Consider the following 25,889-nt stretch of genomic DNA (forward strand, 5'->3'; position numbering starts at 1 on the left):
ACATATTTCAGCGAATCAAGAGATAGGGCCTACGTTGGCTAGGTCATGTTGTCCGAGTGGATGAAAACACCCCAGCTCTGAAAGTATTCGGAAGCAGAGGAAGAGGAAGACCTCCTGGATGACTTTTCGAAATAACATCGCTACTGTCTAAAATAATATTGTTCGAATCAGACAACTATAGCATATAGCTACCATACAAACTAGTAGATCAAAAACAAGCTACACTTGTGAAGTGTATTATAGCTCAAATTATGCTGATATCCTTTTCTTCCCGAGAATCTACTCATTTATTGGAACCGCTGATATCGGACCACTTAAGAAGAATGTTATTCTACAGCATCCATAAATTCGAAAGCAAATTAATAACTCTTCTAGTCAAACTAACCGCCAAAACTTCGACAACTTTTCGCCCAACAAATTTCAGAATATTCATACCAAATATTCATTAGTTGTCGCAGCAAGGCATAGTTTCTGCGCCCACAAGCAGACTACAATAATTGTCAGAAACCAGATGTAACACACTTTGACCAATATTACAATCGGAGCATTCTACAGAAATTTGGTTCAACTCTCAATCAGCGCTAACCACAGCGCGTCTATTCTCCGACAACAAACGACTTTGTTTACAAACATACATACGTACATATACCAAAAAGTTCAGTTCATTAAGGAAGAAAGTTTCGCCGCCAAACTCCGCAGCTAGTGGCTGTCATAACCGATTTTAATATGAAACTGCGGATATGCATATATATTAATATATAGTTACAATTCTCGTACGTATATTGTATTTATTATTGAAACTATGTTCAGATGTAACTGGTTGCAACCCTGCGCTGCTCTTAATAGCAATGTTACTAAACTTCCACTGAAAGTTGCAAAGCTCTACTCCTTGGAGATTGCTGCAATATTGTCGCCAAATCGTTTACTTAAAGTTGCCAAACTGTTGTTGAAATTGTTCGAGGCGTGTCTGGGCATATTCATTTAGCGTCTTTGAGTTCGGTTAATATTCATTTAATTTTGTCGAAAGTAAGTGAGTAAGAAAAGTGCGCAATGCGTGTGAAGTGAAAAAGAAATGCGAAAAATGATGGCAAGAGATTGAGAATTAGAATCATGTCTTTAGGCACTAGAATGAAAGACGTTCGGGTTTTGGGCGAAATGAGCGAGCAACTACAATAAATATAGCTAATAGGAGCAAGGAAGTATTATCTGAAGTGAAGTGAGCCTAAGGGCTTTCATGAGCTACGTCCATAATTCCTGCAGTCCATACAACTAATAGTAATGTGCCGAATAGAATATGCTTATAATGATTACCTTAGATAATAATCCGTGCAAAATTTTGTGAAGATATCCCGTCAAATGAAAAATCCGATTCCTTTAGTTTGTATGGCAGTATGCCACTCTTTCGAAGCAAATGAAGTCTGCAACATTTAAGATCACTTGGACATACAGATGGATTTGGCAAGATCTACTCGGCTCATTAGGCTGATAATTTATACGCATACCTACCATAAAAAACAGTGTTATATTGAACTTCTATCCACGGATCTAGAAAATGGTCTATAAAAATCAGGAATTATGAAATAACTCGGTGAATTTCCACCAAAGTGGATGACCAGCACATTGGTTTCAGAAATGTGTGAGACAGATCATGTCGTATCAGGGTTTACGTGGGTCCAACCTGCGTATTACTGATAATTCGAACTCAGAACTAACGAAAAGTAATGGCCAACGTGCGGTAATTGAATAGCTGATCGCTAGCGGTCCACACCGATGCCCGCGTCAGGTCGAAGGTAACAAATGCCTTCTCTCCGCATAGCGGCTCTGTGGAGGAGCACTTTCCTGATTACCAACTATGATCAACAACAAAAACAATAATAAAACAACGTTAAAAACTACAGTAACAACGGACTCCTTGACTAATACCGTAACGAATAACAGGGACAACGGCATATATTAATGCTTATTGGAATCCTTGAAAAAATTCCTATGAAGATAACCTTCTTGTTTCTATGTAGTGAGGAGACGATAAAGAGCACTAGCGGTCCTACCAGCCAAAGTACCCTAAGCCTAGAAACATCCAACTTTCAAGGCAACAAAGACTACCACTGGCAGCCAAACGGACAGTAACAGCCCCAAAAGAGAAAGAAATGTCAAAATAAATTGAAGAAGAGCCACTGCCAGAGAACAGTTTTTGTGCTTGGAAAGATATTCATAGATCAAGCTGCTGGCGCCTCAGATGGAGAGAAGATAAAGCATCATCCACAGGTGTTTAAGGAGTATGCGATTTTCCTGGAAAGAAAGTATTCAGAATCTTCCGCCGAGGCTGCCAAAACAAATGTGTCAACAAGTAATCGTTCCCATAACGAAACGTTGGAAACTCTACCCAAAAGACTGTAGCAGAGTCCGCAGTTTGACTACACTAAAACTCTTAGATAGCGGCGACATAGACTGCCTCAAACTGAAGCTTATACGAACTGGTAAGGATATCCCAAATAGACCTCGTACTAGCTCTCGAAAAGCTCCTGCGGTGCATTAAGCGGCGGGACAAGTCTGTTTCAGATATAGACTACTGGCAGCTTATCAAAGTAGAGCAACCAAGTAAGTCAAGCAGACTCATACTGAAAGCAATTAGGCAGGAATCTAAAGAGGCATGGGTTCTATGTTTTAAAAGGTTCTTTCGCCAAACAGAGCTCAACTTGGGAGCCAATGACTTATTCGGATAAAAATCTAAGCACAAATAGTTCGATCTAACGTCTAACAATTGTCGTAATCGAACCATAAGTTTTCGATCCAATGGATTTCGAGATACCGAAAATGTGTGGCCCAGTGAATATGGCTAACTTTTTGCCGACAATTTCAGTTTAAAACCCACATGTTGAGTTTTATTGTTGAAACTCGAACAGAATCGCTTTATGATTACATCATAAGCACAGTATGTTTTTGCAACTTTTTTTTGGAAGCATTAAGGCATTTAAAAGGCGGTACTGATCTCCGGAGGTTGTGAAAAACCAAGAAATTACCTTCGATTGCCTCTATAAAATTTCGAAAAAATCAGTTGCTAACAAACGTTAAACAGAAAGTAGTTTGCTACAAATCTCTTCGACTAAGAATAGCGGTACTCTACATGCAGCAGCGTTGCATTTATAGCTACTAGGCTTCTGGGATCTCTGCCTTTTCAGCCCAACTTCGCATATAAATTCACAAGCAGCTGCCTACAACAACCTACTAAGCACACATTACGGTAAACAAACATTCTAGTCTATTTAAAAACAAACAGTTATAACAACAACAAAAACGCAGAATAGTTGTTGAAAAAGTTTAGTCGAGCTGGTGCAAAGTTTTTCGCTTACAAGTGCTCAGATGTGCAGAGCAGCAAATGCAAATGGCTGACAATTGGGGCGTTAAGTGGTGGCATGAATGTAGAAGTGACACTTCAGCTACCTATACATACACACACATGTATATTTAACTATTTATAAGCAAGTGCAAAGAAACGCATATGTGCCACAGATACTTGCAACACATGTTCGCACCTACTTACTGCCAACTAGTGGTTAGTTTTTAAGCAAATATTGGTCATATATATACTCTTTGCATATGTGTGAGTACATGTGTTTATGGCTGTGGGTATATGTTTACGTCTGTATGTGTGTTGTGGCATGTCAAAGCAGCGCAACGTTGACCAAACAAACAAACTAGCTAAGTATAGCCGAGCAAACAAGCGCGCATATGAGTAGAAACCCACATATATGAGAGATATATATACACACATGCCTACCTATCAACATGTGTGCATATTTGAGTGCATATAAATATGAATTTGAGTTGCAAAAGTAGGAAAGTACAAAAAGAAACGGCATAAATAAACTTTTCAGACACATTTACAAGCCACGAGTGTCAGTTGGACAACAAATACATATGCATATGAAGCGACACACTCATGCATGATACACACACATATGCGAAAAACACACAAACTCATACGAAACACACACACACACACACACTTCTGCAACTGCATAGCAGACATTATTCTCCATGCCGCTTGCTTAAGCCAACAAACAATAAGTCTATATTCTCAACGTGTGGCAAAGTTTATGCAATTTGGAAGTGAATGTGTCCGTATATATGCATATATGTATGTGTGCATGTGCCTGTTTGGTGATTTATACAAATGTGAAATTGTAAAAATCTATAACATTATTCAAGTTGGGCGCTTAAGTGTTGTGGCAATGCATATCAAGTGATAAAATATGCCTTACTTTCCAGAAATCGATAGACATACTAATACTAGACGGAATATAACGGCACACAATGGCTTTTGTACATGTTTATGGAGGCTTTCTTTAGCAAAGAGTAGACAAGTTATAAGCAGACAAAGGCAAAGACATAGAAATGTGCGGCTTTTCAACGTGTTGTTAGGTTTCTCTCACCGTTATTTACTCGAATTTCTACTGGTTTGAAGAAAAAAGACTCTTGAGTGTTTTTGGTATACAATACTTTGTTAATTTATGTATGTATTATATATCAATTCTACAAATATTAAACATCTTTGAAGGGTTCTGAAGCATGACGAAGTACTTTGAAATTGTTGAAAAGCTTGTGGTGAAGAGATTTTGCTCTCAGATACGCTTTAACGAATCGATAGTTAGAGTAAGCCGCACCGTTGAATTAAAAACCGTCAGTTTGTTTGACAAATCATATCTATAAAGCTAAAGCGTTGTTTAATGAATTCTGTTATCACAGCAGACGCGCCTGCTTCCCAACTAGAAAAAATCATCAAGTAGCCTGAGAACTTCGAAGTTCTCGCTTTCGAAACCCTCACCACACTCCTAGAAAAGCTCACATTATATACTAATATACTTCATGAATCAAAGCCGTCATGCCTGTTGGCTCATTAGTTTGTGAATTGTATCTTTTTGATTGAAGCAACTTTTGCTATTGTGAAAAAATTGTTTAAAAAAAAAATTTTTTTAAAATTTCGCGTGTTTATAATACATATATTACTTTTTGAAGGGGAAAAACTGCAGTCGAAGCAAAAACTTGGCTTGAAGAATATGATCGTTTGGATGTAGTGAAACGCCTAAGGAAACTTCAATCAAAATACTGCATTCACATTAATTACAGGATGCTTCTTGATATCTCCTATTGAACACGTACCTAGTAAGGCCCGCATTCTTCCGGCCAGATATCATAGAACAGTACTTTCAGAGTTGGAGTGTTTTCGTCCATTCGGACAACATGTCCTCTGAAGCCAGCGTAGCCAGCTGTCTTTTAATTCGCTGAACTATGTCAATGTCATCGTATATCTCGAACAGCTCATCGTTCCATCGAATGCGATATTCGCCTTGGCCAATGCGCAAAGGACCATAAATCGACTCATCGGTTGCCGTCATCGCCCAAGCCTCCGCACCATATAGCAGGACGGGAATTATGAGCGACTTATAGAGTTGCTGAAGGGGAAAAACTGCAGTCGAAGCAAAAACTTGGCTTGAAGAATATGATCGTTTGGATGCAGTGAAACGTATAAGGAAACTTCAATCAAAATTCAGCATTCACATTAATTACTTCTTGATGCTTCTTGATAACTCCTGTTGAACAAGTATCGTACTATGGTTAAAACCTGTCGAAGCAGCACATTTCTTGGACACTTTGATGACAACCAACCTGAACCGTACCACCCAAGCGAAGACTATTTAATCACTCTACAATAATATCACTATTCCAGTCGTTGGAAAGAAAACATTTTCATTTTACTTCTTCTTCACGAGATATGACATAGATCTTCGGCGAAGACATCCTTACATTTTTGAAGAAATTAGCCTTGTTGCAGCCTAAAATAACATTTTTTCTTCTTTTTGAATTTTCTTCTTACTTTGAGCTTCTATGTTCTCACATCAAGTACCTTGGGGTAGTATTGGACAGCAAACTACTGTGGAAAAACAATGTGGAAGAAAGGCAGATACTTGGTGTAATCTAGGTACTTTCTCTCTCTCCTATGCACTGGTACTACACACCTATTTTCAAACCAATTCTGCTCTACGTTGCAGTAGTATGCTGGACAAGCGCACAATAGGTATTTTTATTGGAAACTAATGGAAAGAGTGCAGAGGCTTGCTGCACTATGCATAGCGGGAGTTCTAAGGACTATTCTAACTGGAGCTCTTGTACTAAACTAGATCTGAAATGGATCTCTTCGCTGAAAACTGTGCGACAAAGTCGGCGGGGCACCTATTGACTGTAAGAGAAATTACGTATAGAGACTTCGAGCATGGCTCGGTGGGCAATGGCCATTTAGCAAGCACCGCCTGCATGCTCCCTTTTTTCAATTTAAAAAGAAAGTTCAGAAAAAGCTTATAAAAAATTGACGTAAAGGAAAGTTAGATGAATTCTCGAAAATGGAGAATGGAATTGGTGCAGTGCTATTTTATACAGAGTTAGACATAAGGCAGCCCTTAAAGCTACTAGAAGACTGCAGTATATTTCTATATATTTCAAGCAGAGGCTTTTGCTATTGCCACAGCCGCGGAGTTAACTTATAATGCATCATCAGACAACTTCACAGTCAACATCTACGTAGACATCCAAGCAGTGATCAAGGCAGTAACCTAGGTTTGCATATTAGACAGAAGTGTATTGGAAAGCAGGGCAGCAGTGTAGAGTGTCGCCAGGAACAAACGGCTACTCTTCAACTGGGTGCTAGGTCACAACGGCATCGATGGTAATGAAATAGTAGACGGTATTGCTATGTCATTCGATAACGTTACCGAAATCGATAAGCCCATGCATTATCTGTATGGCAACCTAGACATGAGCATGGCAAAAAGGTTAAAATTCGATGGATTGATCTATCGGGAAGCGACACTACATAATGTATGTTAGCTAAATGCAAAGCGGTGGAAAAAATTGCACAATGTTTCTACATACTCTTAATAGAAGAAGACCACAGGAACATGATTGAAATAATCACTGGTCACAGTCCGGTGGCGACACACGCCTGCAGAATGCAGCTGACAGATCGAGATGATGCAGGAAATGTCAAGAACAAGGCACCAGGGAAATAATGAAGAGCATTAGCAAGGCAACGCTTAAGACACTTCCGACCACACGATATGAGACACTGAAAGAGGCATCCAGAGCGAAGCCGCTAAACCTACTGAAATTCGCGTCAAGTGAATGCATTCGGGAGGATGACTACTTCTCATGAACTACGTTCAATCGGCCGACTATCGTGGCAAAGGTGAGCCGAAGCCGAAAAAACACGTCAAAGCACTAAATCTGGCATCGTTAGGAACCAAAACTGGTCTATGTGTGGCTCACGAGCCTACCAGAGTAACCTAACCTAACTTTTAAAAATTACTACGAAACGAAATCAGCCTTCCATTATGTTTATCACATATCCATACGTGTTTATTACTTGCACAAATATTTATTATTATTTTTTTTCTTTCCCAAACCACAATCGCATACGGAATGATAATATTTATAATTCATTAATAAATAAAATTATGATACATATTCAGAAAAAGTTGTTATTAATATAACTCAATATAACAACTTTCGGAACACAAAATATTCAGCTGGATTTTAAAAGTGGTGGTTCGTTAGAACGGGCAATTAAATGGCTGTCTGAATAAATGAAAGCTCTGCTGTGTTTTCATAGAAATTTCGAACAAAAACAGTTTATCAATAACTCTTAGACAATAAAAATTTATTGTGAATATGACAAGCATTACAGTTCCGCCATCAAGAATATTTCTAAAAATGAGCGATGAAGAATTTCTCAGCTAGACAGCAGCGCGTAAAAAACTTCAACCACAAAACTATTAATAAAATTTCAACACATCAAAACATTGCGAGCTGTCAACACATGATTATAAACAGTAGAGTAGGAAATATTTGATAAGCACATAAATATGTTTTAACTGTACTTTAATAAAGTCATTATATAACTTTAAAAGCTCAAAATCAACCTAGTAATATGAAATTAGCACCTGGGCAAAAAAGAGTAAGACTTTTTAGTTTAAATTCCGCGCAAAAACCCATTCGTGGAAATATTTTATTTTCTAAAAAAATCTGGAAAGTTCACTTTTTTCGGCCTTCTAACAGTAATATAACTCCTCAAGTATTAGTCGAATAACACCAGCCAAAATGGTGCCATCCTACGTATGTTTTATCTCATATAAAGCACGTAACAGATATTTTTGTCCTTTTTTTAGAAGAAAGGAAAAATACTTGGATTGGAATACACTTGAGGTGTGCTGATCCGTTCCCAAAATTTCCTTGAATTCTTTTTCTCTAACAGTTAATCCCCTTTTGAGCAAAACTATTTATTTAAACAAAAGGTTGACAATGAGAGTGACAATGGAAGAAGCTGACGCCCCTAATTTATTACTATAAATAAAATCGAGCTTATTGCTCAGGGTCAAATACAAATGCAGGTACTTAAACAACAAAACAATCACACTAAATAATAAGTCGACGGACAGACATTTAGAAAAGGTGAAAAGAAGTCTCATGATGTAATAAAATTCTACCTGCTCGATCCGCATATTCTACCTACGCCGACTCATATAAATATAGCAAAAAAATTATTTCCATCATCATTACAGTATTAGTTACCGACTCTTAAACAACAGTACTTTGAAAACAATCCACAATTATGGATTTATCCAAGAACAGTAAAATGAATTATGTAAATACGAACGAATCGACAGAAAGCGCACTTGATTTACGGCAATTTTCGATAAACTCAACCGAAAGTTTTGGACAAAAGGCAAAACATGATTTTCCCGAATTTAAAAATCGCAAGCAAACAGGGAACAAACGATTATCTGCAGCTGAACTCCAATTAAAACGTCGACAAGAATTTGAAATAAAATTCAATGATGAAGTAAAGAAACGAAAACTGGTCGCAAACATAACACCACTGCGAGAAGAGCCACCTCGAAATGATGCAGAAACACCGACGGTACAGACACCACCTAATATTCGTAACATTGAAAGTCTTTTCCGACTATTACAAGCTCGAATCTCCACTAATTTTGGTACAGTATTACCAAATCCATTGAATAGCGGCCTTACTCCGAACCCAATCAACGATGTAAACGCAACGAGTACTCTGGATGCTAGGGACTCTCTTTTGTCAATACCAGTCTCTTTGTCAAACATTAAACAGGAACCGACGGATGAGGCAAATATAGCTTTCAACAATTCTAATATTGAGAAGAATATCGAAGAGTCCGCTTATGTTCAAATAGGTCCACACGGCACACGCGTATCCAAAGTGGATTTAGCTTCAATAGACTGGACGGAAGCATCACTTGCCACGCGAAAACTTATGTCTTTTCTATTTGACCGTCAAACGCTAGGGACACATACGCTCAGTGGCAAACTCTCCCCAGCTTTCCGTGACCGACAACTGAAGGCGCAACTGGATCCACTGAAAGTAGCTGACATTAAACATTATGTGCAACAAAAGATTAACTGTAATGAACGTGAAATTCGCAGCGCAATAACTATGAAATGCGCCGACACCGCAAAAGCTATCAGAAGGCGGAGGTTGAAGTTGGAGACATCGTTGTAATACATTAAGAAAGTTTCTATATTAGGTATAAGTTAGGTTAGGCAAAATGGCTGATCGCAAATGGATTATTAGTAGCCAATACGAAGGCGTCTAATGTCAACTCTCGTCAGTTCGGTGGGATGTCTGACGGTATGCGCTTCCAAGCCTTTATGTTTTGATCTCCCAAACACAGGACTGTCAAAAAGGAAGTTGAGTTGTTTCCACCTCCAATAGGGCGTTCCAGGATGCCTTTCCCTGCTAGCTCATCAGTTTTACAATTACCTGCGATTCCGCTTTTGCTCGGCACCAATACCAGTCTTATCACAAGACACTTGATGCTAGCATAGAACGCACTGTAAATGAGTTCAAGGCTAGAATCTCCGCCCTGCTATCTAAGTGGATGTTCACTTCTCTGAAGGAGGCTGCACTCCGTAGCAGTAAATCTACTGCTAATTTAATGGGCATGATCTAAGTATGAAGTTAAATGTGTTAGGATATCCGTGGGTTCAGATACGTGTTATTTTAAGCACACAGATGCTGTGAGTCTGATAAACACTTTCGCAGCCGTAAACCTTCCGACGACGTCTACGGGCACTTTGTGATAGATGGCGTTAAGTGCCCTGGTTGGAGTGGACCTTCGGGTACCAAATATGCTGATCAGCGCCGCCCGTAGAACGCTCTCGATTTTCTTTGCACGTGTGGTTTTTTCTGGAGGCTTTCACTACATAAAGACTCCACAGAACACAATGTGCTTGACTATGGTGTCTTAGAACCAGAGGACTACTTTCTCTGAGAGACCTCACATTTTGCCAATGACTCCTCGGCCTTCTGATTAGGTATATACAAGACTAAATTTTGTACTTTTTAATAAAATAGCAGAAGAAGAATATATATGCTTATTTTGCTTTATAGTTGGGAGGATTAAGAATTATTATTTTGAAAATAAATTTTCAGAAAGGGTCTGATTGTTTCAAGATATACAAAGAAAGGTTTTGGAAGTATATATTCCATCTTCAAAAAATAAAATAAATAAAGAAATGAAAATAATATAAAATAGTTTTATTTGAATCGGTTTAAAAATTTGTCAATGGTTTATCGATCTTTTTAGTTTAAGTCTTATATATCAGAAAATAAAAGAATTTCCGGATGACGCCTTATTGGATCACCATGTACGACATCTTTGTTTAGTTTAATACCAAAAATTTGTGAAATAAGTCTACGAATTACGCGACCCCTTATAGCACATATAACGTTTTCATTATTCAATCACTATTTATGCCGAATACGTTGGGCGGGGTGTGAATTAATTCATAATACATAACACATGGAAACATGTTCATGAGTGTACTTGAGTAAAGTGCGGTTTATGAGCCGGCGGAGTGGTAGGGCCGTACTTCTGCCGTGAGGATCAAGACCGACACGTTAATGTGATTGAGAATCGGTACATCTCATTGGAAACCGAAACTTTTTGTAGCGAATTAAATGCTGTTAACTTGGAAAATATGTGCTTAACAGAACGTCGCCACAAGCCTAACAGCGAATGTCACAACCAGGTTTGGTGAACGTGTTATCTCACGAAATGGCCCAGTCAATAGAGCGCCTCCGTCGTATGATTTGACGCCGTTAGACTATGTCCTGTGGGGCTACATCAAGTCTATAGTCTATGGCAACAAGCCAGCACTTTTGATAATTAACGTGACAAGCTGAGTTAATTTGGTGATATCCGTCCGTCTGTAAATACGCGAATTAGTCCTTCACGATCACGAACTTTTTTATTTGAAGAGATATTTTCACGAATTTTGACATGGAATATTTTCGTAGACAATGGGGAAATCTCTGAAGGAATTGATTAAATCGAACCACTCTAGCGAATAGCCACCATACACATTGATCTACCAAAATCTAAATATTTTTTTTCCTTTATTTTTACCTTTTTATGATATAAGAAATGCGGCTGTGAAGGGTTTCCAGCTTCGGTGCAACCGAGGTTATCGTTTTTTATGTTATAATAGTCCACACATGGAATATTTTGAAGGTATTAAGTGAATATATTTTCCTGGCCACAATATGGTTTAGCTTTTATTATGAATGAAATCGGTGCAGACCGTGAGCTGACTGCCATAATTTTTAGGCTTCATTCATATTCATCAATCTGTAAAATTTGGTAAATCTCCAGGCATTTACATGCCAAATTGAACAGCAATAAGCGGCTCTTTGTCGGCGCAAAATATTTGCAAACATTATGTACAACAAAATAAATATGTAAATATGTTTTTGTATGCATGTATGTTGATAAATATTGTGTGTTGATGACAAAAATATTCAATAATTCCACTGACTGGCCGAGGACAAGCAAATATTTCATTTGTCACTAAACAATTTGGTGCACATTTTGCGGCCAAATTAATGGTCAGTTAGATTGGCTATGCTATGCCATGCGGTGGTAGGCTGAGCTGAGCTGTGCTGTGCTGTGCTATGTTGTGCCTATGAACCGCATGTTAATTTGAGCCTAATGCAAAGCAACATATTTGCCCGGCCGAGGCGCACAAGCAAATGCACTTAGATGTGAGGCCTACGACATTCCCTCACACACACACGCACACACATATTCACCAATGGTAGTATGGACAATTTAGACACTGTCTCTGTGAGTGTGTGCGTGTGTGTTGATAATAACGCATTTGACTACACATTAACCACTGCCCACAACAAATATGCAGCAGCGGTAGCAGCAGTGGCGTTAGGAGCAAATCACAGTCAGCTTGTAGTTGCGTATACAAGTAAATTAGCGGTTGCAGCTCTGCACGAGCATAAACACACACACTTACACCCGCGCTCACTCACACGCCTGCACAAGCACTAATTTGATTGTGAGCTCATACCTCGCACTGCTTGCCACTAACACGCACACATTTGGAGATATATATACAAATATGAGTGCCTTCAGCGCGGCACCGACTGTCAGCACGAACTGTCAGCGCTGGCTGTCAGCACGGCAGCATCAATTGGCGTCAACCGAATGACCTCATAAACAAATTTGCAAATTCATCAAGTGTAAATCCCTTGATTATGACAGCATTATCACAGGCGGTGGCAGTGCCGTTGGCGGTGCTAGTAATGAAATGTTGTTGTTATAGTTGCTGTTATTGCTACTGCATATCCCTACACTTATATTAAGTTATATGCGGGTTACACTGCCATCGCCCATATGCGCAGTTTCATATGATTTACTCAACAATCATTGTGTGTGAGTGTGCGTTGGTGCGGGGTTCATATACATGCAGTAAAAATATATACAGTTGTGTGTATTTGTTTTTAAGCAAACGGTCGCAGCGGGAAAATCAATACAAACGAAATTTAGAATATTGCGTATACGCCAAGGTAGGCGTGGGAAATGTTTGTGGATGCACAGAGGGCTTTGACGAGAAGTGATAAAAAATGTGGAAGAAATTAAAAAAATAAAAATTTAAATTAAAAAATAAATCATAATTAAATAGAATAAAATTAAATTATGTTACACTAAATTAAAATGAATTAAATATAATAAAAGTAAAATAAAATAAATTAAAATAAAACAGGAGAAGATAATATAAAATCGAAAAAAAACAAAATAAAATAAAAAAAATTAAAATAAAACGAAAGAAAATAATATGAAATCGAAAAAAAATGAAACAAAATTATATAAAATTATATAAAATAAATTAAAAAAAATTAAATAAACTAGAATAAGATAAAAAATTGTATTTAAATAAAATAAAACAAAATCAAAACAAGAAAAAACGTTAACTTCGGTGGCACCGAAGCTAAATACCCTTCACAGGTGCATTTCTGTTAGTAACTATGTGTTCAGTTTGTATGGAAGCTATATGCTATAGTAATCCGTTCTAAGCAAGTTTTCTAGAGATTACATTGGTGCCTTAGAAAATAATTTATACCAAAATTTCGTGAATATATCTTGTCAAATGTGAAAGTTTTCCATACAAGCATTTGATTCCGATCGTTCAGTTTGTATGGCAGCTATGTGTTATAGGGATCCGATATCGGCCGTTCCGACAAATGAGCAGCTTCTTGAGAAAATGACGTTTGTAAAATTTCAAAACGATATCTTAAAAAACTGAGAGACTAGTTCGTAAATATACAGACAGACGGACAGACGGACATGGCTAAATCGATCAGCTCGACATACTGATCATTTATATATATACTTTATAGGGTCTCCGACGATTCCTTATGGGTGTTACAAACTTGGTGAAAACTTAATATACCCTGTTCAAAATAAAATAAAATAAGTAAAATAAAATAAATCAAAATAAAATAAAATAAAATAAAATAAAATAAAATAAAATAAAATAAAATAAAATAAAATAAAATAAATAAATAAAATAAAAAAAAAAAATAAAATAAAATAAAATAAAATAAAAATTAAAATAAAATGAAATAAACTAAAATTAAATTAAATTAAATGAAAAAATAACAAATGCAAAACAAAATTAAAAAAATAATGAATTAAAATAAAGCAAGAGAAAATAATATAAAATCGAAACAACTTATATGCAATAAAATGGATTAATTAATTAAATAAAATAGATTTAAAAAAATTAAATAAACAGAATAAAATAAAATAAAATAAAATAAAATAAAATAAAATAAAATAAAATAAAATAAAATTGTATTTCAATAAAATAAAATTTAATTAATATTATATTTAATTAATTTAAAAATTAAATTTCATTAAACAATAAACCGTTCGAATGTTAGTACGAGTATACACGCGAACCAGCCTCACAGTCTTTGAGACATAGATCTAAAATTTAGCACACGTCAAGAAGCCACCTATTTGTTGGAACCACCGCTGTCGAACTGCTGAAGCATATAGTCGCCATAAAAACTGATCAATCAAAATCGTGTACTTATATGGAAAATTTTTTGATTGGACCAGATATATTTACAAATAATCTCTGTAAAAATTTTCCAGATCGAGTAACTATATAAAATAGCTGCCATGCAAACTAACTGATCAACATTATTATTGACTTTATTACAGGGTTGCCATACATTTAAAAAAATATTTACTTGACACATTAAGTATCAAAAGAATTCAAAAACCGAAAATAATTGCTTAAAAGTATGAAAAGAGTTACCATTAACTTTTATTACAAAAAAATTGTGATGCCATTTTTTTTTTAATTGCACTTCTCAGTATTCTATACTGGAAACAAATATTTTAATATTTAATTAAAATTTTTACTGAAAGAATCTGTTTCATCTGCAATTTATTAAGGTTGCTTTTCATATTTCGGTGTTTGACGACACTAGTGGTACAATCTGACAACTTACACTATTATCGTAAAGCTTGACAATTTTGTTGTTATACATGCTCAGAACAATTTGACGTACGAGCGCTATTTGTGTTGCTTACAGTAACTCAAAATATTCACCTCAGATAAATAGTGGAATTAAATCACGAACATTTGCGCGCGTACGCGTACTTTCGTCGCGGCTTAAGGGGCTATACCAGTGTGACGCATGAAAAATTAGGCGATTTTCGTGAATTTTTTTAAAAGAAAGTACTAGATTGAATGTTTCGACATTCTTTGGACGTAATAAAGTATATTTTTAGCTCTATTAAACATTTTTTTTTACAAAAATATTGAAAAATTACGGAGTTATGTGCTGTCTGCGGAAGTGCCGAAAAAAAAGTGCCTCAACTGCTGGCATGATTCCGGTCGATTGAGTAGCTGAAACAAAAAAATTGAAAATGTTTATTAAACTTAAATATATTTTCTATACAATGAACTACGGCCTTGGAAAATATCAGAAATTAAGAAAATGGCGTAATTTTGAAAAGAAAAATCGTTTTTTTACGAAAAAAATGGTCGTTTTTTTAATGCCAAATTGAAAATTTTCAACCAATCAAAAAGAGCGTAGTCTATTGTATAGCAAATGTATTCAACTATATCCAGTTTTAATTTGAAGTCGATCGGTCAATTTCTCGTTGAGTTATAATGCCAGCAATTTTGAAAAACGTCGTTTCGAGAAAAAACGCGTTTAAAGTTTCACTTATATATGTTTGCACCTCTGAGCGGTCGCTGTTTATCAAAAACTATTCAAGATACGACCTTGCGGATTTCACAGGATATTTTTCAATATATAAACTATCGAAAAAAAAAAAAAAATTTTTTTGAAAGTGTCACACTGGTACAGCCCATTAATGCAACAACAGTGTATCGATGAACTTGATTCAATTTTTGTAGGCGAAGCTACATCAAGGACCAAAGTTTATCGATTGTTAGGTTCAACAGACGTCGTAGAGAACTGCAAAACAAATTTTGTGGTCGTCTAAAATCGGTTGTTGTCCCGGAAACCACTGATGCTGTGCTCAAACTGATATTGCAAGATCATCATGTAACATCTCGTGAGATGGAGACAACTATGTGCATTAAAAGAATCAGCATACATTCAGTATTGCATGAACAATTGAGTCTAAAAAATTATTCCAGTTAGATCACATATTATTTGTCAAAAACTCAAATTCATTTAGTCGAGGGAAACGTTTAAAAAAGTACGAAAGCGGTGCCGCCAAACACTTCTGTGATATCGTTTCTATACCTTATCATACATATTTTCATTTATTTATCGAATTTTTATTTATTTATTTTTGATGGGATTTCTTTTCACTAATAATATACACTGTTAGCTTCATTATGAAGGTATAGATTTGTCAATTGAGTTAATGAAATGATGAATGAGTAAGGAAAATTTTATATATTTTGAGTACAGCCAAACATTTACAACGCGATTTGTGCGAATGTTGTTTTTTATCCCTTGCTTGTTGTTGATTAACGGATAATTAAATTTCCTCGGTATGACATGGATACAATGGAAAGTTGGTAGGAATTTAACACGCGGAAAAAATATATATTACATTGCACTGTTTATTTAGGCTAAGCAGAGAGTGAAGCATGGTGGAATACAGGCAAGCTATAAAAATTTTTTTATTTATTTTTTTTTTTTATTTAATAATCAATCATCCTCAATTTTATGAAGCTCGAGGCAGAGGTGAGAAAGATATATTAGAAATCAAGAGAGAGATAATTGTTAAATAAAGAGAGAGAGAGTTTGACAAGACATCCATGCGTTGAAAAAGTGTTCTTGCCGAAGCAATTAATTGCACTTAGAAGTCAAAATATTTTACAGAAAATTTAATCCTTGAGCAGTGATATTATTATTAATTATTTATGTCCAATTGATAGGTAAAGCATATTTCTGAGCAACATATGTGCCAAGTACACAAAAAATATGTCTCTGTTGAATCGAAAAATCCATAAGTTAAATTTTTAACAACATTTCGAAGTCCGACGTGACAAAAAGGGTAGCATGAAACTTAAGCACGCGTGCAAGGCAGTACATAGATAGATATGTATACATGTATGTCACACTAATTACGAATAATAAAGTAGCGTAACTTGCTTCATAAACAAAAAAACATGAAAACTTTGAAAATCAATAAACACACTGAAAATCAAAAAGCACTTAAGTACGCAGACAACCAGAAAACCAGAAAACCGAGCAGGGGATTTGGAATACGCTGAGTGACTTATAGACTTACTAACATACTTACGTACTCATACATATAAATCGACAACTGAGTTGTCCCACAGTTGTTTGTTGTTCTCATAATTTTCGTGTGTTAACAGGGTCAAGGTTAGACGACAACACTGCAGCGCATAATATTATTTCTTGAACTGATTTGAGTTTTTTCAGTGCGGTAATGAGGCTTAATCGTTATTTCATGTATTGATATTATTATTATTTCACTACATTCAAATGTTCAACAATTATGGACTGACTTTGCGCATTTGTCGTCGAGCTCTTACATTTAAAGTGTACAAAATACAGCTCGTGCAAGAACTGAAGCCGCTCGACCGTTCCCAAGCGTACATCCAAAAAGTTCGAATGTTCTCAAGACAACTTTTGTTTAGCGATGAGGCCCATTTCTGGTTTATGTAAACAAGCGAAATTGCCGCATTTGGGACGAAGAGCTACCTGAAGATATTCAAGAGCTGTAATTTCATCCAGAAGAAAGCAACGGTTTGGTGTGGTTTGTGAGCCGGTGAAATCATTCGTCCATATTTCTGAACTGACTGACTAGTTGATGCCTGAAATTGTAGCTTGCGATCTCTGGGATATTTGGTTTCAACAAGATGGCGCCATTTCGCACACAACGCATCAATCAATGGATTTGTTGAGAGAACACTTCGGTGAGCAGATAATTTCAGGTTTTGGTCCCGTCGATTGGCCACCAAGATCGTGCGATGTCACACCGTTAGACTATTTCCTATGGGGATACGTGTTAATGATTCGAAGCAGTGTTTGGAGATGTTCAAGCGCAATAAACCCGAGTTTTTGCACCGAAGTGTGGCAGTAGATGAAACATGACTCCATCATTTTACACCGAAGTCCAATCGATATTCATCCGAGTGAACTGAACATGATGAACCTGCTACAAAGCATGGAAAATCGCTATCGTCGGCTGGCACCGTGTCACAAGTCAGTGAAAATATTGGAAAAATACTCTGAATTGGGTTTCGAATTGCTTCCGCAGCCGCCGTATTCTACAGACCTGGCTACCAGCGGCTATTTGCATTTCTCAGACCACAAAAGAATGCTCGCTGCAAAGAAAATTTTGTTGAATGAAGTGGTGGTCGCCTAAACTTAGGTCTATTTTGAAGCAAGGATCGCTCGCAAGGATTTCTCTTTCTTTACAAGGCTTTATTGAAGTGCTTTCACAGCTAACTAATTTAATATTTATATAGTGAAGGATCTTTATTTCGGTGTATTAAATTCTAAATATCATATATTGTCCGAAATATTGTTTTAAGTTCATGAGAGCTTCAATTATTGACTTGGTGACACTAATACCACAAACAACACGAAGTTTATTTGGAAAAGTTTTTAGATTTCAGTAATGTATCACTTTATCGAAATCAACAAATAATTCGAACATTATTACTATTTCCTGGCAACCCTAAAACCACATCGAGTCAGCTGATTGCCACCGTGAGATTTTGTTTCAGCATCACATTCACAAAAAAAAAATAAACTTAAAAAATGAAAGTAAAATAAAATAAAATTAATTACTTGTATAAAATATCAATTTCAAATCCCATCAAGATTACTCTCAATAGAATTTGTAATGTAAGAACACGTCAATTTCGTTTTCATTTGTCAATTGAAATTTCAATTAGATTCATGGAATTATTCTTCAACTCTCTTAAATGTTCGCGTTCGCAGACACATCTCTTTCACGCAATTTTTGTCTTATTGGCGGCTTTTCTTTTTGGCGACCTTGAACTTCTGACAATTTTCACTTTAGTTCTATTGAATTTCACAGCTTCCCAATTTATATGTGGTTGTTGATATTTCTCTTTTAACTCATCACCAAATTTTCTTGGTTTAATGAAATTTCAAGCTGACAAACGAAACAGCTTTCTTCACCATTTCCGCACAACAGCTTTATTAAATAAGCCAATTCGTGCTACTACCGGTTTCCGAAATACTAAATCCTACTAAGGTAGCATTTTTATCTCTTCCAGCATTTTATTTAAAAACTAACTTTAACTCAATCTAACAATATATCTAAAGATTTACTAAAGCTTATGAGCTACTCCATTAGGCATGATAAAAGTGGTCCAACTGTTACACGTTTTGGTGCGTGACTTCGCTACAAATACTTTCTCGAAACAGTACTTAGTATTATGCCTAATTGTAGACAATATTTCAGAAATAGCTTTATAAACCAAAACTATAATATCTTTATAACACTAAAGGTCTTTTTATCCCGATGTTTGCTTAGATAAAGGTAAATCAATTATTGCAAATAAAATATTGCCTACAATTAGGCAGATTCGCTAAGCTAGCGATGTCAACCACCAAATTCAGTTAGTCGTTGATTAGTTAATTAGAAATTGAATGAATATATCTGATATGAAGTATCAAGACTGTATACAGTAGTGACTATAAAAGATGGCTACGTCTTTTTGGCTCCAATTCTGTTTTTTTATTTAAATATAATTTAACAAATTAATTAAACTTTTAACACATGTCAACCAATTTGTCATCTCAGCTACTTTCCACTAAATTTCCTATGAAAATCCTCACAACTTTAGAACACTTCAACTTTATGACATTTCGACCGGTGTTTCCAAGTAATAATCACGCAAAAAATCTTTGAGCACACCCATTTTCTCTTGCACTTCTGTGGCTTCCTTCATTTTCACAGAAAAATCGGATAACTTTTGTGCCACGGCCTTTCTTTGTTGATCTGGCGACAAGCCTTTCACATAATCATCAATACGCCGCACACTATCACGAACCAACTTAGCGCGTTTTTGATTCAGCGTCTCAATGAAAGTCTGAAGTCCAAAAGACATAAAGTCCTCCTCAATCCAGCAATCATGACGACTCAGTGTGGGTTCCAAACGTGCCACAATATCTAAGAAGTCGGTATATAGCAACGACTTGCCGAAGATGTAGAAGAAACGTGCTGCTTTGTACTCCCTTGATGGCTGCTTCGTCTTATACTTCTCCTTCACGAACTCAACATAGTTTCGTAACGTGATTTTCTTGTTCAACAAAATTTCACTGCGTATATTTTGGAATCGATCATCGTCCAGTACTCTTTCAACCAGCTCCTTACTCTCTTTCAATTCATAGTCGAGTAGTTTCAGGTAATCGGCCGCCACAGCTTCAAACAATTGATCGCGTGCTGTTTGCGGAGCTTCAGCGGGAGCTTCGGTGGTGGTGGTGGTTGCGTGGGTGCTGGTGAGCTGTGTTATCGAGAAAATTGCAGCTTAATGCATTTTATTTATAACAAAAATATGAATTTGCTGTTACTCTTACACCAATCACTAGTAGCAAGGCTATGAAATATCTATTCATAATTTGTTGTGACATTTTTAGAATCCGCAAAGCGTCAGCCCGGAACTGCTGCTTATCTCTACAAACGACGTGCGCACACTAATGATCTTGTTTCAAGCGTAGTTTCAAAAATAATTGCTACACACACATTTTTGTACATACATACAGACGTATGAACTTTGTACGAGACCCCAACGATTACACTCTCACAGCAAGCAGCAGCATTCGTCAATTAGCTGATAAGGAGCTGTGAGCGCTGAGTGTTTCAATTTTCTTATCAGCCCTCTCACAAGATCAGTCTGAGCTGAGCGAAGAATCGTGTACATGTAAGTATGTACATATGTTATTTTGTGAACATATATAACGATCTATTATATTATGTATGACTGGCTATTTATGAATGTTTTTAGTATTTGCATTTTATAGTAAATTTCATAAACCTTGTACTGGCGATGCTGATGTTTGGCAAAATATTATGAATTAGGAATAAAAATATATTTAATAGAGTTGCCACCGTTTTTAAATTAAACATTAAATTCAACTGTACCGTAGCTGTAATACTTTTCACATGATAATAATAATAGGGAGTTTTTATCAACCGGAACACCAACTTACTGTCCAATGGATACCAACAAAATATCAGATGTAATAAACTTCTTTATAACTAAGAAGTTGTCTGGAAATTTCATCGAAATACATAGCAGGTGGGTTAGATCTAAGCTCTGACCACTCCCCAGTATATTTAATACTAAGTGAAACCGTTATTAAAAGAGATTTTAGTTTGAAGTTATACAACAAAAATACGGACCTCGTTCAGACAAATACTTCAGACCCAATTAAAGTGTCAAAAAATCACAACAATTTAACAACTAGAGTTAGAAGTTGACAGATTTACGAAAGAAATTTAACAAAGTAGCTTTGGATAATGATCCGGAGATAAAGCGAAAAATTATGAGTTCAGTTTACCCTAAAGAAATAAAAATGCTTCTCTTCAATAAAGCAATCCATCTGACACATTTTCCAAGCCTTCGGAAAGTTGCCGAAATTGTTTTGGTTCCTAAGCCAGGAAAGGACCTTCATATAGTCTCGTCATAAAAGTAGACCAATTTCACTACTTCCACAAATCTCAAAACATTTTGAAAAATTAATTTATCAAAGATTAAAATATATAATCTATGAAAAGCAGTTAATCCCAACGCATCAGTTCGGCTTCAGAATCAAGCATTCAACAATAGAATAAATTCATAGAATAACATTCGAAATAGAAAAATCCTTGTAGGAGGAACGTATGCTTAGCTGTATTCCCTGTCGTTGAGCAAGCGTTCGACAAGGTGAGGCACGCAGACCTTACGCAAAAACTAAAATCATGTCATCGTGAGATTTGTCCGTGTAAAGCAAGAAAATGAATTCTCCAAACTCCAAAAGAAACTGAAGCCGGAGTTCCTCAGAAAAGCATCTTAGGGCCACTTTTATATACGTACAAGTATTATACAACAATTTCAAAACAAGGTCCTAAGAGGTATTGTAAATGCTCCTTGATACTGCAAAGTGCTGATATTCATCGAGATCTACGGGCGAACATAGTCGCCGAAGAAATACGGAGTCAGGGAGGTGTCGACTACAAAAGGCTTAATGCGCATGTGAACGAGGAGGCGAGAAATCTTCACAGTTTTCTTACTGACATCCTACCATTAACATAACTAACCTCCCTTTTCAATGTTCTCAAATCGGAAAGGTATTCTCTGAAAGAGTTTTTTACATTCTGACATGGAAGCAACGTCCTACTGTGCTTGTAAAGAATCTTGAATAACTGATCATCTTCAACAGTCATCCCGAAATATTTGCAGTATTCGAAAAAACATCTGATAGTCGAGTTTTACAACTTGATTCCCATAACGACGAAGCACTACAGGGACTAAGCGATTTCAGTTCTGATACGCGTATCTCTGGAACTACACTCGTTCCGTTCTTATATACATATCTCCTCGTTGAATAGCTTTTGGTATAGTTCCTCGCTTTTTCCGAACCCATATTTGTTTAAATACTGTAATTCTTCAAATATGGCGTCTAACTATCGATTGCGGGAAGCCAATAACTCCATTTGGGTGTTTTTAGTGCCTTGGGTGTTGGGGCAGATAACCTGAGTTGTATTGGTAAAATTTATTGATGTTTTGCGTAAAAAATATTTATGGTTTGCTTACACCGATCACCAGCAGAACCGCTGCGCAAAACTTGTCGATTGACATCCCAGCCATTTGAGTCCAGATAGTTGAATCGTACTAACCTTTTCTAATGATGTGTACTTTCCGCTGATTTCGTATATTTGGTGTGTGTCTTTGCCAAATTATGAAGAATTTGTTGGACTTTTTCCAAGTTGTCACCATATAATGGTTGCTGTTTACTAAGAGACCTCAATAACACTCAGTGGATTGAGCAGTATCTTCTACAAGAAAGCACAGAAAGTGGTTTCTCAAAAGTTTTGGAGGTGTCTAAGTGAATTTTGAACCCATAACTCAACGAATCAAAGACACTAACTTAATGAGTCACTGCTTTCAAGCCAGCTAATGCAAATGAGTCAAATGACGTCAATTTTTTATCGGTTTCGCTAGAAGATCGGAGTCAGGACCCAAGTTTATCAGATTGTGATCTCCGAAATGTTAGTATTTTAACAACAGAGTTGCCAGCTTTTTGTAATTTAAAACAAAATATGAAAAGTGAGATGCAATAAAATCTGTAATATATTCCAAAATGCTTAATAATAAATCGAATACGAGTTTAAATTTGAAAAATTTAGCTGAAAAACAAGTTGGTCAAAGTTGCAAACCGTTGTCAATTAACTGTGTTTAAAATAAAAAATATTTACAATCGAGTTGCCAACTGTTTACAATTATTTTAGTTTATTTCCTAAATGTAGTAAAGCAAAACATGAAATCATAACGCTGATATTTTTAGAAAAAATAAAAAAAAAGTGTTGCCACCTTTTTAGTAATTCAATTTTAATATTTAACGCAATCGCTATAAATAAATTGCAAACTTTAATATTTTCTAATCGCTGAAAATAATTCAAGAAGCTGACTTAGTTATATATACATAAATTTTGTAGTATTCGTTAGCGTTGCCAACTCTTGGCGATTTTAATTCTGTGCAGCTAAATAAACTTCCAATATTATTAAACAGCTCGCACTTTAAACACTTTCTTGCAAAAAATAGTAACGCATAAAACTTCTAAAAGTCATCGCCTTCCGTGCCAAAGTTGAAGCCGCCTTAATTTTACTTGACCACCCTTTCAAATTTCGCGCCGTCGTGTTTCTTTGCTGCTCCGGTGTCAAACCCTTCAGATATTCTTTAATTTGCTGCAAAATCTCTTCAAAAAATGTTTCATATTTTTGCTCCACAACCTTTTGAATATCCTCCAATCCATACTTAAGTAACAAAGGTTCATCTGGACCATATACATTATCACGACTCGCTGTGGGATCAAAACGATCCTCGATACGATTAATACAATTTCTCAGAATTGTTTCGTGAGTAACTGATTCTACAGATTTCTTGGACTTTTCACTTGCTATTTTCTTGTATAGCAGTATCTCTTCGTTGTCCATCTTCTTGCATAATTCCCCACTTCGTCTCAAAACGTATATACTTAATTTAACAGCCTCATTATATATGGATTTTAACAATTGATTGTGGGAGTCAAGCATCTCCAAGTCGGTTTCGGAAATTTCGGTGCCATCGCCGTTGATGCAAACGACCTGAAGTGCGTTGGGAAAATTAATTGATTATTTCTTTAGTAATTATAGTTATTTCTTTATTTCTTACGCCGACTACCAGCAGCAATGCTCCGAAATACTTGATAAACACTCCAGCCATTTTCGTCTTGAATTGTACTAATCGCTTCTAACGATCCACACTCTCTGTTGATTTTATTTCCAATGCCTTTTTAGTTTAATATTTCAACAAAGCCAATAGCAATTCAACATACCATTGAATATATATTATGTTAAGTTGGTATTAATAATTTAGGCAGGAGTTAGGCCGCGATTCTTGTAAGTGGTGTGCATCTTTGCTAACTGACAAAGAATATGTGGAGAGGTCTACGAGTTTTCACTACAGCATACTTGGTAATTATTTTGAGATACTATGATAAAAACTAAACATTTTCAAAAATGACCAACAATATTTGAAACTCTTTAAAATTGTTTACGTTTTTTTATGGCTTCCGCCTTGAATACTCAACCACCAATTCACAGAATAAAAGATGTTTGCTAAATGCCCTACATTTCTAGGAGACAGCTAATGTGAATAAGGTAAGTGAGAGCAAGGTCTTTATCAGTTTATTTTCAAAATCTGTGAAACGAACCTAGGTTATCAATTTAATCGCATATACTTATGTATAATCATATTTAATATTGAGTGTGTGTAAAGAGCTATTAGAAGGTAATAATCAGATAGGATTACCAGCTATTTTAAATTTCGCAGATACAACTTTAAATTGAGTTAAAAAATATTAATATGCTATTGTCCGAAGCGAAAATTTATCTTCATTTTAAAAAATTGCATTGATGATTACTTCTAAACTGGATAACAAGCCTTCTAGCTGCGTAATCTTATTTAAGGGCTTACGAGTTTCAAAAAATCTAACTTTCTATTGCCTTATTAAGTTTTACAACACCTCTAGAACATTGTTTTGAATTTTCAAGTTGATCCGAGTAATATTTTCGGAGATACAGCCTTGAGGACTTGTGCGCTTGAGGGCTAGCTAGTGCCTGGTGCGCATTTAAACGCGTTTTCTCTAAGATTTTCATTATAAAAATATCTGCCAAAAAACCAATATTAGTTTTTTTCTTTCATCCAAGTTCTAAGTTTAGCTAAACCACGTATTTTTTATTTAGATGATGCTGTAAGGAGTTACCCTGCCAACGCGGGCGCATGTTTTTTCTGAGAGGTTTACAAGTAGTCCCATAAAGTCACTGATAGTTTCCAAGCTCAGCTGGGCATCGTTTTCGTCCTTTGTTCTAGTCCACCACTACCAATCCTGTGAGCCTCATTACTCTTCACCTCAACGCTTCGACTTTAAGGCAAATATATGAGGATTCCACCGAACGACCTACCCAGCCCCAGCATATTGATAAATTCTACTATACTGCTAGGTGCTAGGAAGACGATGTGATCCTTATTTGGATACGTGGATCGAAGGGCCTTTATTCTATGCAGTCAATTAGCAGGTGTTCCGGAGTTTTAGGCTTCCTCTCGCAGAACCGGCAATTTGCAAAGACAGCTAGGCCAATGTTGTGTAAGTGCTTCTTTTTCTAACAATGGCCAGTGTAGAATGAGAAAAGTAGCCTGAGTCTATACCTTGAGAGGTTGATTACACATTCATTTGGAAAAAGACATGGTGCATGCC

At 36.1% G+C, this 25,889-nt stretch overlaps 3 protein-coding genes across 4 annotated transcripts; 1 reads left to right on the forward strand and 2 right to left on the reverse strand.

Moving 5' to 3' along the window:
- The first annotated feature begins 8,686 nt into the window (after positions 1-8,686).
- LOC120770015 (early boundary activity protein 2-like) lies at positions 8,687-9,586 on the forward strand. Its single transcript, XM_040097107.1, has one exon. The coding sequence runs from the start codon at positions 8,687-8,689 to the stop codon at positions 9,584-9,586; it is 900 nt and encodes a 299-aa protein (XP_039953041.1).
- A 10,026-nt stretch (positions 9,587-19,612) lies between these two features.
- LOC120771489 lies at positions 19,613-20,609 on the reverse strand. Its single transcript, XM_040099537.1, has 2 exons — positions 20,468-20,609; positions 19,613-20,394 (listed from the first exon to the last, which is right to left on the reverse strand). The coding sequence occupies exons 1-2, from the start codon at positions 20,519-20,521 to the stop codon at positions 19,747-19,749; spliced, it is 702 nt and encodes a 233-aa protein (XP_039955471.1). The 5' UTR covers positions 20,522-20,609; the 3' UTR covers positions 19,613-19,746.
- Positions 20,610-23,590: 2,981 nt separating this feature from the next.
- Positions 23,591-24,867, reverse strand: LOC120771493. Of its 2 annotated transcripts, XM_040099541.1 has the most exons (3): positions 24,468-24,867; positions 24,305-24,399; positions 23,591-24,237 (listed from the first exon to the last, which is right to left on the reverse strand). In XM_040099541.1, exons 2-3 carry the CDS (start codon positions 24,353-24,355, stop codon positions 23,671-23,673), a joined length of 618 nt encoding a protein of 205 aa, XP_039955475.1. In that variant the 5' UTR covers positions 24,356-24,399; positions 24,468-24,867; the 3' UTR covers positions 23,591-23,670. The 2 variants fall into 2 exon arrangements, with proteins under 2 accessions (XP_039955475.1, XP_039955474.1); XM_040099540.1 differs by having other exon boundaries at positions 24,305-24,866.
- Between the last annotated feature and the right edge of the window lie 1,022 nt (positions 24,868-25,889).

The sequence above is a fragment of the Bactrocera tryoni genome, chromosome 3 (genome assembly GCF_016617805.1).
Source record: "Bactrocera tryoni isolate S06 chromosome 3, CSIRO_BtryS06_freeze2, whole genome shotgun sequence".
In the NCBI taxonomy this organism is placed as follows: Eukaryota; Metazoa; Arthropoda; class Insecta; order Diptera; family Tephritidae; genus Bactrocera; species Bactrocera tryoni.